At 37.7% G+C, this 18989-nt stretch overlaps 1 protein-coding gene across 3 annotated transcripts in view; it reads left to right on the top strand.

The window, feature by feature from the left end:
* SGCZ (sarcoglycan zeta) overlaps positions 1–18989 on the top strand; it is an 840489-nt gene that overhangs the window by 680268 nt on the left and 141232 nt on the right. For all 3 annotated transcript variants that reach the window (XM_075196209.1, XM_075196215.1, XM_075196204.1), the window contains one exon: positions 5066–5167. In XM_075196209.1, coding sequence (XP_075052310.1) covers positions 5066–5167 — 102 coding nt within the window. The remainder of the gene's footprint in view (positions 1–5065; positions 5168–18989) is intronic.

Genomic DNA, 18989 nt, shown 5'->3' with positions numbered 1-18989 from the left:
ATCATACCAATGAGTCTGCTCTGGCATTATAATGTATATTGAAGCAGCAATCCCATATGAAAGGTTTTTTTTGTTAAATATCAAATTAAGTACATTTTACACATGCATCTAAATTTTTTTTTTTCTTAGCTGTCCTCTTAAGAATCATTATCTCCTTTTCAAAATCTCTCTGGAGGCAGAAGTATAGCTGTTAGTCACACACACATACTCTCAGCATGTCATATGAAGGCAGAAGGAGGAGAAGAAGAGTTGAGAATTTGCAGTGCAAACATAACTGAGAGGAGGCATTGCAAAGGCTCTCTGTTCTCTACATCATATGCATGTGACTATGTAGTCACATGACACTGTGGAAACTGCAGAATTATAAATCATTAATAATAGCTTGCATTATGTCATGGAATTTTTGCTTTAAGGAAGTCACGAGTAATGTTTTGAAATGTTACATTGCTTTGAAGTTTAGTTATTTTAATTATGGATATTTTTTTCATCATTGTAGTAGTTTTATACATTTTATTTGACTTATTCTTTGATACAGAAAAATGTCATAGAATATATCAAACGTATTTCACTACAAAGTTGGGCAGCATGACAATATCAATTACCAAATGAAGTCATAAGAAGAACAAGATTTTTTGGGGATACTGAAATCCACAAATGTTGCTGCAAATTGTCCACTTCAGCAAAGTTCTCTGACTGTAGAGATTTTGTCGTAATGGCATGTTGTATAATTCCTGGAAAAATCATCCACAGAGACTGGATACCTACACAATCTGACATGCAGTATTGCTTCTTGACAGAATCAGGACAAATAACAGCAAAATGTCCATCTATATATTAATTATATAACTCGTGCTTTACTAGCTATGAACAGTATGCAGCTGAATACATAACACTTATATCAACCTCACACACTGACAGCTCAGTTCAACTGTAATTAATTTGGTCGAATATGTAGGACATTAAACCTTTTACAATTGTCATACTGCACCATGCAATGCCTAACTACTTTATGATAGTTATATTACAATTGATATTAAAATGCAATATCTAAGTTTAAATTTAATTAGTAACATTCCATTGATGTCAAGTAAAATGTAGGTAGTGCGAAATTTACATATTATCAAGTCTTCAACATTTTCACTTTGCCCTTCAACATGTAGTAGAAAATGATTTTGGGCTAATGTATATAAACTGCATCTATTTATATATATATATATATATATATATATATATATATATATATACATACACATATTCAGCGGTGGCCAAAAATATTGGCACCCTTGCAGTTTATTTTTAATAATGCACAATTTGTTTCAGAAAACTGTTGAAATACAAAAAAAAATGTTGGTATGAAATATGTTTTTCTTTGGTGTGCAGTAGGATAAAATATAGAAAGCAGAAAAAAGTCTTTATTCCGCACAGAAATCCTAAAATGGGCCAGGCAAATTTATTAACACTGTTTAGAAGTAGTTAGAAATAAATAATTGAATTTCAAGTGGGCCATTCTCCTTCACTTTGGAACAGAAATCACTTGTGGTGGGTAGAAAGTGCCTGAAATATAAAAAATCACTCATTAAATGAGCTTGAATAGAGAAAATGACTCATTCTCTTTTTTTATGCCACTGTCTGTGTCTGTACAGCAATGAGCATGGAGAAAACAAAGAAAGCCAGATCATTTTCAGAGGAGGTCAGACAGAAGATTGCAGCCAAACATGTACAATCTCAAGGTTACAAATCAATCTCCAGAGACTTTAATGTTCCTGTTTCCACTGTACATAATGTTATTAGGAACTTTAAGGCCCATAGCACTGTAGCCAACCTCCCTGGATAGAGAAAAATTGATTGAAGATTGCAGCACAGGATTGTTTGAATGATGGACAAAGCTGCCAAACACATTCATGCTGACCTTCAGACACAAGGTACGACAGCTTCAACTCGCACCATCTGTCGCCAAATCGATGAAAGTGAGTTATATGGTAGGAGGTCCACTGCTGTGAGAGGGATATAAGAAAGCCTGATTTGAGTTTGCCAAAACACACTTGAAAAGCCAAATTATTTCTGGGAGAATGTCCTGTGGACAGATAAAACCAAATTAGAGCATTTTTTTCTCTATTTTCTCTATGTTTACAGAAAGGAAAATGAAAAGAACAACAGTCAAACATAGAGGAGGTTCAGTGATGTTTTGTGGTTGCTGTTCTGCATCTGTCACCAAGTACCTTGAACATGTACACGGCATTATGAAATCTGGAAATTACCAGGCTACTTGGAGCTTAATGTTGAACCCAGTTTCAGAACACTGTATCTCCGTCATAGGTCAATGGACGCTAAACACACTTCAAAAATCATACAGGAATGGTTCAAGACAAGACAAGGGTCTGTTCTTATTTGGCCATCATTGAGTCCACATCTAAATCCCATAGGAAAGTTATGGAGAGATCTGAAAATAGCATTTGGGAGAAGGCACCTTCAAATCTGGGAGAACGGGAGCAGTTTGCATAAGAAGAGTATACCAAACTGCTAGTAGAGGGGTCCATGCCTATGCAAAGTGGTCGATTCAAGTTATTTTGACCAAAAGCTGTGCTACAAAATATTAAACCGTGGGTGTCAGTATTTTGTCAATGACATTTCTCTTCATTTTATGATTTAAAAGGATATTTAGTATTAATTTCATAAAGAAAGGCAAAAGTTTCTGTATATTAACAGAGAAAGAATTGTGGAGCGTGTGTCTGCTCCTATGCGCTTAAGGGAACCTGACTTGTGCCTCCTTGTTTAGCAGAGAAGCACATTTCCATGTGCACATTAAGCAATGAAATAATATATTTCACACTCACACAATAATATCTCCTGTTAGAAACACAGACCCCATGTATCCACATTCTCCTGTTTAGTATGTGTCATAAAACAAGCTAAACCAAGCAGAATTTTAGGAGAAAAAAAATTGGAAGGTTATAAACATTTTCTCCATTTCAGCACATGGCAACAACCTGCACTTCTGGTTTGTGGAGACATCACCAGAGAGCGTAGAGGCGTAGAGTAGTGTGATGGGTGAACCATCAAAGTCTTCTGGTACAGAACTAAGGTGTCTTGCAATGCGCATTGAAATTGTTTAAATCTTCTCCACTGTGTGGATTGCTGGATTCGCACACAGATGTTGCAGCAGCTCAAATGAGTAATCTAAGCCCTTAGACATCAATCAGACTCCATTAGGGGTTTAGTGGTTTATTAATCTAGTCACATATACTAAAATCCCTATTTATAGCACCACCTTAAAGCACATGCCAATATTTAATAATTCAAATATGAAATTAATATATTATCATGCAGAAAAATTATCAGGCGATAAACTTGTGTGACATTATAAGTAGTGGGGGAGGGGGGGTGGTATGCAGAGGTAATAATCTTAGTAATATCACCCAAGGAGAATATATCACATGTGAAATGAGCATTGGAATCTTGTACATTGAAATATCATATGTATCTGATCATGTGTATGCAAACTGCAAAATCAAAAAACGTTGTGACATTACAAATTGAGAATGCCCTTAATAGGCAGGAATATTTTTACCTTATGCATCTCAAAGTATAAGCATTACTGACCATGGGCCCCATTTAGGATCCAATCCTGCTAAAGTTGCAAATCTGCACAATGACAAAACCGTACAGGAAAAATACTGCCTGCTTTTTCATGTGCGACACAGATACTTGGCAGCTTTATTGCTACACTGCCTCTTAGAACCAGAACATACCCTTCTCTCAAATCTAAATCTATCTGCACATGCTAAATATGCCCCACTGCAGTGTAACATGATTTTGCGACAATGTGAAGTTCTACCTTCTAACTAGATTTACTTCTAGTTCTAATTTCTGTATATTGCAGATAGATTTTATCCTTTACTTTCTTCTTATTCTTAAATTGTATAAGGAGCTGTAGTTTATGCACTTCTTAGGGGTCATTTCATAACCCGAAAGAATGTGAATGACAGTGAAAGTGCTGTTTTGTCCACTGTTGTATGCTGATGTCATGCCCCATTTATTTATCCAGTTTGTACCCACTTTGAATAGGCAAACCCACGGCCTACTTCAGCAAGACACGAGTCTTAAATGTACTACTTCTCATGGCAGGGGTACTAAATTTAAAAATTAGATTTTTTTGTACATAATATTTAAACATTTAAATGGGCATATTTAAATGTGCTTCAAGTGGGTGGGGTTTGCCCCCTTTAGATGATGACAGCATTTAATTACTTGATTTTGACATTAACTCAGGAGCAGTAGATTAAGAATCAGTCATTGCTTTTAATGCTATGGCTTTTGAAAAGTGCAACATTTCACCAAACCACCTCTCAACCTTCTCCTTTCCTCTTCTTCTTTCCTCCTCTTCTTTCCTCTTCTTCTTTCCTCTTCTCCTTTTTCTCTTCTTCTTCATTCTTCTCTCTAACACTTTTTCTCATCTATTTTTTCTTTATTTCCTTGTTCCACAACTTTTGCTCTCCTTTTTTCCTTTCCTTTTCTTTTTACTTTCTTTCTCTCTGATACTTAATTTACCGACAAAACTCTCGTTCATTCTGTTCTTTCACTTACATGGAATCTGAGTATCGTTCCTTCCGTTGATTGAAGTTCTCTTTTAATTGCGTAAGTTATTTTAACTGCAAACGTCTCTGATTCCTGTTGTTCTTCATTCTTGACTGTTAATAAAAGTTTGTTTGAAAAAAAAAAAAAAGAAAGAAAAAGTGCAACATTTCTAGTTAAGGGGATGGTCCAAAAGTGATTGTGACATTGTAATTTGAAGAAACATTTGTACTTTTGCCAACATTCGCATTCCTAGCATAGATTACAAATCACCAGGATGGGAGCACCTCTAAAAGCAGAAATGGGTGTGTACCTGTGCATGCAGGGAGCAGTAATATATGTGCAGTTGTACAAAATGGTATATGTTTATAATCCACATTTTTTCAGGTTTATTAATTATCTATATCAGAAGACAAAAACATGTTCATATGCAATCATGTATCTGAAGATATCTGTACAATCTGAAAATTGAAACATACTTTTATGCCTACAGGATGGTATGGGAAACTTGAGAATTACCAAGAAAGGAATTCGACTGGAAGGTGTATCTGAATTTCTTCTTCCATTATATGTGAAGGAAATACAGTCTCGAAAGGTAAGTTCCAGTTATGGTATGCTCCTCACAAATGACAGTTTCATTAAAAAAGTACTTGGTTGAAATACAGGTATTTACATAGAAGTAAGCCTATAAGTACAGTAAAGTTATACAATCGACGAAATACAGATCATGGCTTTTTCAAACTTTTCAATTTATTTTTAAAATGTATTGTAAAATCTTTGGTCATTGTTTAACACAGTCATAAAAATGTTTGCAGTCTACTGGAAGCGTCAGTAGTAGTGTTGCGGGGAAGATTTACAGAGGAACAGACCATTTTGCATAGGTGTAAAGTTCTGGCAATACAGCCATCAAGTTTCACCTGTGCTTTACCTTTCCATGGAATGCCATTGTGCACTGTATGTAGATTTTTTTGTTCATATTTCGTGGAATTTATAGCCTATGACTAGAAGTGGGGCAACAATGGTCAGTCCATTCTACTGTGGTTTGGGTAAGACTGGGAATACTTAAACCTAATTCCTTGCAGCAAAACATGAAATTTTGTGGCCAAATACGGAACAAGGCGGAAATATCAAGGATCAGTTTGGAAAGATTGCTTGTTTCTAGTCTGCACAATTTAGAAGTGTTGTCAGGATGATAATCATTGAAGGAAAATTAGAAATTCCATGACTGCAACTTAGGCTACATGATTATCAGCTTGCTCACGAATGTTAAAATGTATTAATTAATTTTTAATTTATATAGCAATTATTATAATAGGTAATTGGAAACATTTCCAAACATTACATTTTACTGTTGTATTTTATTGTGTTCATATAGACTTGGTTCTACTTGTTTTCATCTTTCTTACCCTGTACGGTTTTAGTCTAATGTTTCTTTTTGTATTTGTACGGTGCTGCGGAAACCTTGTGGCGCCATATAAATAAAGCTTAATAATAATAATAATAATAACAATAATTAACAAACTCCTTCTGTACTTGTTAATTTTGTAAATTTTGGTGCTTAAGACTTTTTTATTGTATGACAGCATACTTTGCTAATGATGTAAAAGCTTTTGTTCATTTTTTTGTGTTGTGGTGTTACAAACATGAAGTATATTTGTTGACCCTTTAAGCTGTATGTGAAATTACTATACAGGGACCAAACTTTACAAGTTATGTCAATGCCTTAGCCAACAACGTTTTAGATTATGCCTTATGTTTAGCTTGGTCTGTGCTGATTGCAGTAGAAATGTACCATTTGTTAATAGTGTACATGGTGTAGAGTGGTGTAAGCAAGGGAAGAAAGGGCATGACATAATGTGCAGAAACTAGTTTCCCTAAAATTACAGCAACAATAATCCTACAATGCAATACAAGTTTATATATATGTATATAAAATATAAATCAATTTAAGTAGAAATGTTATTAGAAGCTCGCCCTCTTAAAAAAACAGCAAAGAGTTCTTACCAACCCTCTTCTTTCCTTTTATCCAATAACTGTTGTCTTTACCTCTGTGATAATGAGCCGAGGTTGATACATAACTTCAGAAAAACTTCTATTGTGGGTTTCCTCACTAATACCGCTTTCACACTGCCGCCCCGGCAATATCCCGGGTCTTTCAAGCCGGGTTTTTGCCGGGGCTCGGAGCGTCCCAGCTCAGAAACACCATTCATACTGCACCTCAGACCCGGGAATTTCCCGGGTTGACCCCATTCATACTGCACAAGTCCGTGCCCTGGCAATTTGTGGGAGTCATCACCAGAGCAGTTTTCATTGGCTGAAAAATGGTGATGTCATTGAAAGATGACTGTTTTTTTTTTCTTCCACGGGCTCCCACCGATGACATCATCCTCCAGAGACAGGCAGACAGCCAATCAGCTTGTTTTCTGTGCAACCCGGGTTGAAAAACCCGGGTTGCACCATTCATAGTGCGGGCAACCCGGGTCCGACCCGGGAATTACCCCTCGATAAATCCCGGGTTGAAGACCCGGGTTTTTAGACCCGGGATTTTTGACTTGTACCATTCATACTGCACCAAGACCCGGGTCGTTTGAGCTCGCCCCGGCAAAAACCCGGGATTTTGGTGCAGTATGAATGGGGTATAAGCAGCACATAGGCTGGTAATTTCTGACTTACTTACTTAAAAGGGAGCAAAATAGCATGGTATTTTCTAAATAGAGTACCAACCCCAGGCTAAAAGCCTTAGTTTTGCTACTCTATGGTAAGTTCATATGTTAAAAATTTAACAAATTTGGGTTTAAGACAAACATTTATCTGTTTGTTAGACTTTCTGCCCATACTATATTAGTGTACCATACTTGTTTATTGCTACTTAAAAAAAGTAATTGATCTTTTGGCCTATCTGAAGTGCATTTAACCAATATTGTGAATACACTCATCTTGCTTTGTCTAAATGAAATGTATAAAAAAATTAAATAGCTGACATAATTTAATATTGTGGAGTTCTGACTTCTTAAGCTCATTATAGTTACTTGCAATTTTATTAAAAGGAATACATATGGAAGGGAGCTCTAGAAAAGCTTTCCATTATAATGGTAATGCATTAAGAAGGCAAGGCTTTTGAAAATGACTTAACTTTCAGAGGTCGAACATAAAGTGTAAAGCTATAACAAATGTTATAGTATTTTAAGTGCAAAGAGGTAATACAACATAAATGTCCAGCAATATATTTAGAATATGTTTTAGTATTTCAGTATTTTAATAACAAATTCAGGAAATCAACAGTGGATTAATCCTTAACAAATCAGTGTTCTTAAGCAACTGTGACATAATGCATCGGTGCAGCTCGACAGCCATTTCTGGGACAATAGAAAAGACATTTCAATCAAAAAGAAAGATTGCATTTGAATGTGCCATGATGCTGTGTAGCATTGGTAGGAAAGACATTACCATTGCTGTGAATTTGATAGATTGTATTTATAAACATGAAAAGCAGATCTATTCTCCCATCGGAGAAGAATTGTTCCAAATTAATCTCTAAGGTATCAGTAGAATTTTCATTTATGTTTTGGAAAATGAACATGTTACATATGCAAGGTACTCTCGCCTTCTACATTCACTCATTCTCAATACAGAAAAAATAACCAACCCTTCTATCTGGATAAATATATGAACATTATTCTTACAAATACCTCATCATGCATAAGTCATTGCAAGCAGCAGGAATTGACTGCGCGCTTAGCAATGTCCTGATAAATTTTTTGCTGAGATACCTATTCAGAGAGAGAACTGATAGCCGATGATTTTATTGTCTGGTCTATTGTGTACTTTACATTTTAATTGTTGTTCTTAATCATTTGAATCACTGTGTTTAATTCAAAACATTGTTCATTTAAAAATAAACATATATTTCATTTGACATAGTTCATGCGACCGAACATCGCGTCTCCATTGCTAGACAATGCTGATGCCAGCCGCACTTGCTGTCGGCAGTCAGAACAACTGCCCGCCGACCCCACGTCCACCAATGATATTGTGACAGCATATATTTAAACATGACTCTGGCAGCACTAGGTTGCCAGAGTATCTTGGTCCCAAGACTCCAGCACCTGTTTCCTGAGCTTCCCTATTCCTTGGATTTTGTCCCGACTTGTTTGACTACTCTTTTTGGATATTCCTTTGGACCTCTCTGATTATCTGGTTTGACCTTTTGCTTGCTGATTTTTCTTATGCCTATTCCCTCGGTACCTGATTTGCCCGCACGGTTTGACCGTTGGATTCCACAATTACATAATCACCTATACCTCGCTGGTAGCTAACTGGGAGTGCTACGACCTGCACACCTCTGCAGCGAACTCCAAATTCCCATGCGAGGATCCCTGGTGAAGACCTGAGGCGTGTTTAGACTCCGCGACTCCTATCTTAGCAGCGCCAATAACGGCCGGTAAGTCCATAAGAGCAAGTATGTTCGTGACAGTACAAAGCATAATACATGATGGAAAACATGCTAAAGCTACACAAACCACCTCCACATGCTCTATTCCCCACTTATCAGCATTTAGCTACATCTTGAACTATACTGTTAATTCATAAAGTACAGCTATAGCTTTTAAATCATATGCAAAATGCCAGCCCTATCTTATTTCACTGCATTACCAAGGAAAATGCATACCTTGCCTACCAAAACTCCAGTTAGTTTAAGTTCTTACTTATGTGACATACTTACACGCTCTCTCAGTAAATCAGTATACAATGATTTTAAAAAAAACTTCCGCAGCCAGCATCATACCAAACGTTATATTGCTCTATCTTACTCCATTTACACCAAATATTGCAGTTTGTCAAATGGTTTTGGAGATAACGATCTGATATTATGCAAATTGTCACCTTTGTGATAACTCTGATTACATCTATACTGTACATCCATAGTTATCTCATGTTTAAAATAGCAGAGTCCCCTCACTGAAACATGGTTTATATCTGTACTTGACAATATGATAGATTCTAATTAACTTTCTATTTCTCCTATTCCTTTACATTTAGAATCTTCCCCTCATAAATTCTATACCAGACTTGAAACATGTTGTGATTTGCAATGAGAAAACTAGATCAATATATATATCAAAGAAAGTAAACACCATTATAGATAATTCATTTCCTTCAAGTACAAGTGGGTCCCTACTGCCTTTTGCACTTAAAGATGGAGCAAAGTTGTCTTAGATTGACAGTAAAATTTGGTTCATTTTGTACCATGAAGCATGGGATTGGTCTATCTAACTTTGCTTATGGCTTTTAGAAAACAGATATGCACACAACTTTATTCAGTGGGAAAACATATAAAATATGAATGGATAAATACTTTGAAGCACAGTTAAAGTTCTATCCAAAGCTAAAAGTTTAACACAATCTTGCAGCTTGAACGCACATATAAAATGTTGGCTGCAAAATTGCTCTCTAACCTAATTATTTTGTGCTGTGTGTATCTTAAGATGTGTGTGACTCAAAACAGTCTGTTGCATAAAGAAACTTAAAATGCATTAAGTAACAGCACACATTGGAAACTGATTGGCATGCTGGTTCTTATGGAATTATAAGTGCCGCTATACCCATGGCTATGAGAGCTTACTGCCAATTGTAGAGCTACAAGTGGTCCAGCATGCCCTGGTATCTGAGGCCTGCTGGGACAACTAGTGCCACATAGTAAAGCACTAAGAGAAAAACAGGCACATACTTTATTTAAAGTATTTTAATTTAAGTACAGATTCATCCAATCCTTCCTTGTGATCTTTATTGCTCATCTAAATCCTTAGGGATCTTTGTTTCAACTTCTTTCTTCCTTTAGTCTTCCTTCTTCTTTTCATTATTCGTCACTTTTTTTCTGTCTTTCTTTCTTCTTATAGAAATCCAATGGTTAAAATGAAAATTGCTCATAGACAAAGTATTTGCTCTACTAGGGGCTGCAATGCAGAAGACAGACTTTCATCTGATTGACTACTTGTGTTTAGACCCATCAACATCTTCTTAGCTTTAGAAAATGTCCTGCTTTTTCCTCAAATGTATAACTATTCACATTGAAACCACAATGTAAATAATCATTGCTTCCCCGTTTTTAGAAAAATGTTTCGTTTTTAATCAAGACAAAATAGTAATCAGAGGACATTTAGTTCAGCTAGCCTTCCAACCCAAACAAGTCTGAAATAAAAATATTCTCTAATTCACTTTTGAACTTCGAGATCTTGAGTCCTCAGACAAATTCACAAATACAAGTACTTTCATGTCTTGAATCAGTTAGATGTTAGAGGTGCACTGAACATCCTTCTTTCCTCTCAAACTGGAAAAGAGACAAGTGGTGAATAAGACTCATTCCCATTAAACAACTAATCGTACAAAAGAAAATTGCAATCATTTTTAAAAAAAATCTATTTTCTTTAAGACTTCTTTCATCTTCTTTGTCTTCTTCTTCTTCGTCTTCTTCATCTTCCTTCTGTTGTTTTCTCTTATTTATTTTGTTTGTAGTCTTCTTATAGTTCTATTTTCCATCACTGAGATGTTATCAAAAGAAAGTCACTTATATTGAGTCTTCTCTGAGCTCTGCTTGGCTCAGATTTTTTTTGCCAACCTGCACAAATAGGTGCACTTGCAGTTTGTGGTGGTATCTCCCTAAAGTGGAGAATAAGCGTGCACCTTTTTGTATGCTGGGTTGAGCGCCTAGACACAGGGATGCAAAATCAAAGGGTGTATTACAAATTAGGTCTTCTGTCTGCTCAAGTCTGCTATAGAAAACTATAAACATATGTCGCACTTAATATATAGAGTTATCAGGATATTAAAAGCAATGTACAATGAGTCTTAGCATAATTTACTAAAGTGCCTATCTTAATCCTTTCTTATAAATAATGCAACATTGTTAAAGTAAGCAATAAAATATTGCATATACAACAGTTTCAGAACAGTAATGCATTTATTTATAGTGTTGTTATTTAAATGGTTGCTGGGAACAGCTTGGAATATGACTGTAAATCTATATAAAATCATATAAATATGGTCTATTTATAGTTACCATTTATTGTCACATTACTTGTACAACCTTTGCTGCATATTAATAATAAAACCAATGCTTCAAACAAATCCTTTAAAAAAAATTGTAGGCTTGTAGTTCCTTTTTATGACTGCTAAACATAAAATACATGTTTTATATATAAGTAATAAATGGAGAACATTCACAACCATACATAATGCATACTTGTCAACCTTAGAACAGGGGAGGATGTGTCAAATGCACTGAAAATAGGTATAAAGTCTCGAATCTCATCATCAAGGACCCTGTTTCTCCCACATCGCAGGAGGATATGCTGGCGGAAGAGTAGACAACTATGAAATAACTTGATAGGCCATATACATATAGTATGCTTTTGCATGCTCTAATATGCATGTACTGAGCTCACTGCAAGGTAAAAACAGATTAAACTAATGTAAACTAATGTAAAACTTAAGAACATTTCCCCTTGTGGTAAACACAACATGGCAGTCTCAGCCATTTAAAAAAAAAAAATAATAATTTGGGCATTGATCATCATCATAATTTTTTCACAGCACTGTATTTGACAATGTGTTCACTAGAATAAATAATTGTCCCTATTTTTATCAGTTTATGCTGTATGTGCAATACATTGAACATAGCACTCAGCATCTGGCGTAAGGAATAGGTGGTAATGCATTTATGTTCCTAACCCTAGTAATATTCAGCCTACGTACTTTCAAACAATCGAGTTTGAGTTTGTTTGATGTGAAAATAAAATTACTATAGTGCATTATTTCAATCAAAAGTTAAAAAAAAAAGTAAGATGTATGCATGTTCTTCAAATTACAGTTAGCCAAGATAGTCAAGAGTACTTACTTGTTCCTAAAAATTGAACCTCACTCCATGACCATAATTTTAATTTCCAAACATATGTCATGGATAATTTCCAGATAATAACATGGCATAAATATAGACACATTTAATCTCACCTTGCCCCAAGGATAAGAAACTCTGAAGTTATTAATACTTAGAAATACCCTCCCTGATTGCGGTGTCATCAAGTATTCATGATTTATAACATTTTAATAATTTTAACTTTTGCTAAAGTGCATACAGTAGTTTGAAATTCCTATGAGAAACATCAAGTAAAATTTACCATGGAACTATGTGCAACTGCTTGTACTGTGCTTAAGGCTGGAGAGTTTCTCATTTCTGAATACTTGGAAAACATGGAATAATGAAATCTGACAAAATAGATCAAAAGTTAAATACAATAAGTAGCAGTAAATAAATTGTCAGATGATACTATATTGTAATAGTGATTATAACTTACAGTATTAAATTTAAATACCTCCAATCTTTTAATTGTTACATCAAAACCCATTTCTACACCTTGTCCTTACCTACCCAGCACCCAAGTCTACTCCCTCTGCAGCCCCTAACTCTTTTTATTTTGCCCCCCGTCACGTCACTCTAGACTTTAAGCTCTCACAGGCAGGGCCCTCTCTTGCTTCTGTCTCATGCCCCACCTGCTTTGTCTATTTTGTTTGTACTTGACCTGTGTAATTTCTATTTGTACACAGAAAAAGAACACAGAGACAGAGCCGACTTACATCTGGTGTATTACAGTCTTAAGTAATTTGATTTACTTTAATTGCATGTGAACCCCTGTTGTAAGAAATAAAACTTAACTTTTATAATACCATATTAAGATTGTCTTCTTCATTTCTTAAAATCAGCAAAAATATTTAAAATTGTTTAGTGAATGGTGATATGTGATTTCAAAATTGCTGTGGAGAGTTCCCTTTATTCCATCTATAAAAATTCCACTGCATTGTCAAGCTGATCAGATGATGAGTCAGTTTGTAATATTATTCTGTGAAGGTCTGCGGTTCCCTCTTAGATTTATAATAAACTTCACATAATAAGTATTATGTTAATTGCAATGTTTAAATTAATCTGTAGCAGTAACCTGTAATTCCCCAATATATGGCAGGGATTGAACCACTATCCCTTATGTTGTTCCCTGTATTGGAAGAAGAGTTCATTGCTAACTACCTAACTACCTAATTTGACAGCAATTTTAAAATTACATATCACCATTCACAAAACAATTTTAAATATTTTGCTGTTTTTAAGAAATAAAGAAGACAATCTTAATATGTTATAATAAAATATAAGTTTTATTTTTCACAACAGGGGTTTACATACAATTAAAGTAATTGAAATTACTTAAGACTGTAGTGCACCGGATGTAAGCCGACTCTGTCTCTTTTTTCTTTTTCTGTGTATAGTTTCTGTAGTGCTGGCTGGTGGCATCTGTACTCTAAAATTTATGTGAAAAGCTGGAAAACCTAAGAAAACAAATTAACCAGTTAAAATATTAAAGATATATAGAAGCAGTCTTAATATACTTATACTAGTGTGACAATAATTCCTTAAGCCTAATTTTTATTTGTGCTTGATTTTGTATCATTTTTGTGTAATCATTTGAGCTCATGTTTTACCCTGTATGTTTTATAATGCTATATATACTTTGTATGTTTTATAATGCTATATGTCCGGCATTGTGCAATCTGTGGCTCCTTATAAATAAATGATGATAATGGTTAAAAAAATATATATACAAAAAAAACTGGCATCATCCAATAATGTTTATTAAATAAAAAGGAGCGCTTACAGTATATTTATTACAAATGAAATACACAGATAACATAGTGTAGATTCACCTCTATCAAATTACATATTTTAGAAATAACCAATAAGGCTAATAAAAACAGTTTCAGATGTATGTTAACGCGAAAAATACGACCAAATTTGCAAACTGGTCTACTAATGGATGTACCATATCGCTCCTGTTACATATTCATATTTTTGAATTTATGTATATATATATATATATATATATATATATATATATATATATATATATATACAGTCAGGTCTATAAATATTGGGAAATCGACACAATTCTCATATTTTGGGCTCTATACACCACCACAATGGATTTGAAATGAAACAAACAAGATATGCTTTAAAAGCAGACTTTCAGCTTTAATTTGAGGGTATTTACATCCAAATCAGGTGACCAGTGTAGGAGTTACAACGTTTTCTATATGTGCCTCCCACTTTTTAAGGGACCAAAATTAATGGGACGATCGACTCAAAAGCTATTTCATGGACATGTGTGGGCTATTCCCTCATTATTTCATCATCAATCAAGCAGGTAAAAGGTCTGCAGTTGATTCTAAGTGTGATATTTGCATTTGGAATCTGTTGCTGTCGACTCTCAATATGAGATCCAAAGAGCTGTCACTATCAGTGAAGCAAGCCATTATTATGCTGAAAAATCAAAACAAACCTATCAGAGAGAGAGCAAAAACATTAGGTGTGGCCAAATCAACTGTTTGGAACATTCTTAAAAAGAAAGAACTCACCGGAGAGCTCAGCAACACCAAAAGACCTGGAAGACCACGGAAAACAACTGTGGTGGATTACAGAAGAATTTCTTCCCTGGTGAAGAAAAACCCCTTCTGTCACTCACCGGACTGTGAGTGCTTCTTCCCGGACATTTAGGAACCGTGGCCGTCCTCCATCCTGAGGGACTGCGCATGCGCAGCCCTTTCCATACCTCCAGTGTATGTTCCTTTAACTAAATTGGCAGATCAGGCAACCTCCCTATATTAAGCACCTGTGGTCAACACCACGTTGCCTGATCTTGGAGTCTCATTCCCCATGAGTCTCTGAAGGTGTTCCTGTGTTTCCTCGTTTATTCAGCCCAGCTGATTCCTGTGGTTTCCAAACCACTTCTACCTCTGTGGTTTCCAAACCACTTCTACTACTGTGGTTCCCATACCACTTCTACCATCTACTGTGTTTCATCGTGACTGTTGAGCTGATTCCTATCCGCTGCCTCCGTGCACTACAGTCTTCTAATCACTTCAACTCTACCATGTATCATTGGGACTGTTAGCTGATTCCTATCCGCTGCCTCCGTGCACTACAGTCTTTCATTCACATCCACTCACCTGTTCATGATTGTGACTGCCAGCTGATTCCTATCCGCTGCCTCCGTGCACTACAGGCTTCAACCTGCAACTCGTCTGTGTTTCATCATCGTGACTGTTTGGCTGATTCCTATCCGCTGCCTCCGTGCACTACAGTCTTCAACCTGCAACTCGTCTGTGTTTCATCATCGTGACTGCTAGCTGATTCCTATCCGCTGCCTCCGTGCACTACAGTCTTCAACCTGCAACCCGTCTGTGTTTCATCGTGACTGTTTAGCTGATTCCTATCCGCTGCTTCTGTGCGCTTCAGTCTTCAGCCCTTGTCAACTCTCCCGTGTTTCCTTGAGTCTGCTGCCACTATTGCTACCCGCTACTCTCCGTGACCAACTGTTCCAGTTCAACTCTGCTCCGGTGTCCCATCGTTACTGCACCTGCTGGTTGCTATTGGCTACCTCCGTGTTCCCGCAGAGACCCGCTGCTGTTACTTCTCAGCGTTACTCATCCATCTACTGCTGATCCGCTCTCCACGCCTTCCTGTGTTCCCTGCTGGTCTACCTACCTGTGCGCTGCACCTGCTAGACCACCGCTTCACCCATCCAGGGACTTTGGATCCTGCCGGCCTCCTGCCCTTCAGGTATCTCTGCACTCCTGTCTGACTGCCTTCTCCTGAACCACGGTATGCATACTTCCCATTGACTGTGCTGTGTATTGCATACCTTGCTGGACTGTGTTGGTTCTCCTCTGGAGTGCATTATCCGCTGAGTCTATTGCCATCATTGACTGTGTTGGTTCTCCTCTGGAGTGTACTATCTGCTGACTCTATTGCCATCATTGACTGTGTTATCTCATGCTGGATTACTTCAAGAGACTTTCTATATTGGCAGTGTTGTTCAGTCATTTATACATTTATATGGTGCATATTACTGTGGATCAAAGTCAAGGTGCCCGTGTATATATTGCGTTGCAGTCTCTCCCCGTGCACCTCCTCACATATATATTCAGTGGTACAACTTGCTAGTGGCAGACCACTGACTCCTGTTTACAGTTTCACCCGTTCCAGTATCCTCTCACATAGCAGTGGTACAACTTGCTAACGCAGACCACTGACTCCCCGGATACCTCCACTTGGATTCCATTCCTTCACTCAGACAGCGGTACAACTTGCTATCCGCAGACCGCTGACTCTCATCACCTCCTCGTTTCTGTTGGACATTCCTCCTCACTATAGCAGTGGTACAACTTGCTACCGCAGACCACTGACTACCTTCACGTGTCCTTTGTCCATACAGTTCCTCGTGTATTACTACTACCATATTGCCAGTGCTGCTAGTCATAGACTTTCCTGAGCATCTCATCATCTGCTATTTCCTGTTCCGTGATCACCCTGCTACCAGAGTACCATATTACCACCTATACTGCTCTGGTAAGCCTATCACCTGGTGATCCCTGGGTAAAGACTCCTAGTGCCCGTGACAGTAAGATCAGGCCATGACAGACCCAGATACGGAACCTACCGCTAAAGAGATGCTGCAGCATCTGGTCAGCCGTGTGGAGCAACAGGATGCTCGCCAACAGCTGTTACTTCAATGTTACCAATCTTTAACCTCCCAAGGAACATCTGGACAGACCGTTACAGCTAATGTCGAAGCTCCTGTGCTTTCCTCCGTTTCCCCAGTGCCATCCCAGGTGTCTACAGTTCCTACGCTACACCTGCCTACTCCGTCAAAATATGACGGGGACCCCAAAACTTGTAGAGGTTTCCTTAACCAATGTTCAGTCCATTTTGAACTTCAACCTCAAAATTTTTCTACCCATCGTTCCAGAGTGGCCTATCTTATCTCATTGTTTTCTGGACAAGCCCTGGCTTGGGCCTCCCCTCTGTGGGAGAGAAACGATCCAATTCTACAAGATAGTGCCAAATTCATTTCCACGTTCCGAAGTGTGTTCGATGAACCAGGTCGTGTGACCTCCGCTGCTTCCAGCATTCTTCGTTTGCGACAAGGCTCCCATACAGTAGGACAGTATGTCATTCAATTTAGGATCTTAGCCTCTGAACTTCAGTGGAACTCTGAAGCATTAGTTGCCGCCTTCTGGCAGGGGCTTTCCGATAAAATTAAGGATGCACTGACTACCCAAGAACTTCCTTTGTCACTAGAAGATTTGATCTCTCTTTGCCATCGTGTAGATATGAGATTTCGTGAAAGAGAGTCTGAGAAAACAACGGCTGTCAAAGCACCTCTTCGTTCTAACCCTCAATTTCGTCCAGCTCCATCTTCTGCGATTCCCGTGGAGATAGGACGTTCCAAATTATCTTCAGAGGAGAGGAAACGAAGAGTAAAGAATAGACTCTGTATCTATTGTGCTGATTCCACGCATATGCTCAGCTCTTGCCCTAAGAGATCGGGAAATGCCAGGCCCTAACTAGTTCTGGAGAGGTGAAGTTAGGGTCCCTGGAGTCCTCTCCATTGTCTATGAAATCTAAAGTCTGCGCTTTCGATGTTACGATTTCCTTTGCTACCAAATCCTTTGAGTCACAGGCATTGATTGATTCCGGAGCAGCAGGAAATTTCATTTCTAAATCACTAGTGAATCAATGGTCCCTACCAGTGATCACTTTAAAAACACCCATTACTGTGACGGCTATAGATGGATCACGCCTCATCAATGGTCTCATCACCCAGAGTACGTCTCCAGTAACCCTTCAGATTGGTGTACTACACCATGAAGAAATTTCGTTTTTAATTCTTCCAGTTACGACAAGTCCGATTGTCTTAGGCCTTCCATGGCTTCAGTGTCACTCTCCCCAGATTGACTGGCGCACCCCTCAAGTTACGTCTTGGGGGTCTGAATGTCACCATCGTTGCCTCTCTCAAGTTATTCCTCTTAAAGTACAGCAATCTTCCATCTCATCTTCCTCCCCGGGACTCCCTCCTCAGTATGCTTCATATGCCGATGTGTTTGATAAAGCTCAGTCTGAACGTCTTCCTCCTCATCGTTCTTGGGATTGTCCGATCGACCTTCTACCTGGCAAGACTCCTCCCAGGGGTCGGGTCTATCCTCTCTCGTTACCTGAAACTCAAGCCACATCTGAGTACATACAGGAGAATCTCCAGCGTGGGTTCATTCGACCTTCCACCTCTCCCGCTGGAGCTGGGTTCTTCTTCGTCAAAAAGAAGGATGGATCATTACGCCCTTGTATAGATTTTCGTGGACTCAACGCCATTACTATCAAGAATCGGTATCCCATTCCGCTGATCACTGAGCTATTTGATCGCATCAAGGGAGCTCGGATATTTACTAAGTTGGATCTTCGTGGTGCCTACAATTTAATTAGAATCCGTTCCGGTGACGAATGGAAGACCGCGTTTAACACCAGAGATGGGCATTACAAA

The sequence above is a fragment of the Mixophyes fleayi genome, chromosome 1 (genome assembly GCF_038048845.1).
Source record: "Mixophyes fleayi isolate aMixFle1 chromosome 1, aMixFle1.hap1, whole genome shotgun sequence".
In the NCBI taxonomy this organism is placed as follows: Eukaryota; Metazoa; Chordata; class Amphibia; order Anura; family Limnodynastidae; genus Mixophyes; species Mixophyes fleayi.
Note: the sequence above shows the minus strand (reverse complement) of the source record. Positions and strands in the feature narration are given on the sequence as shown.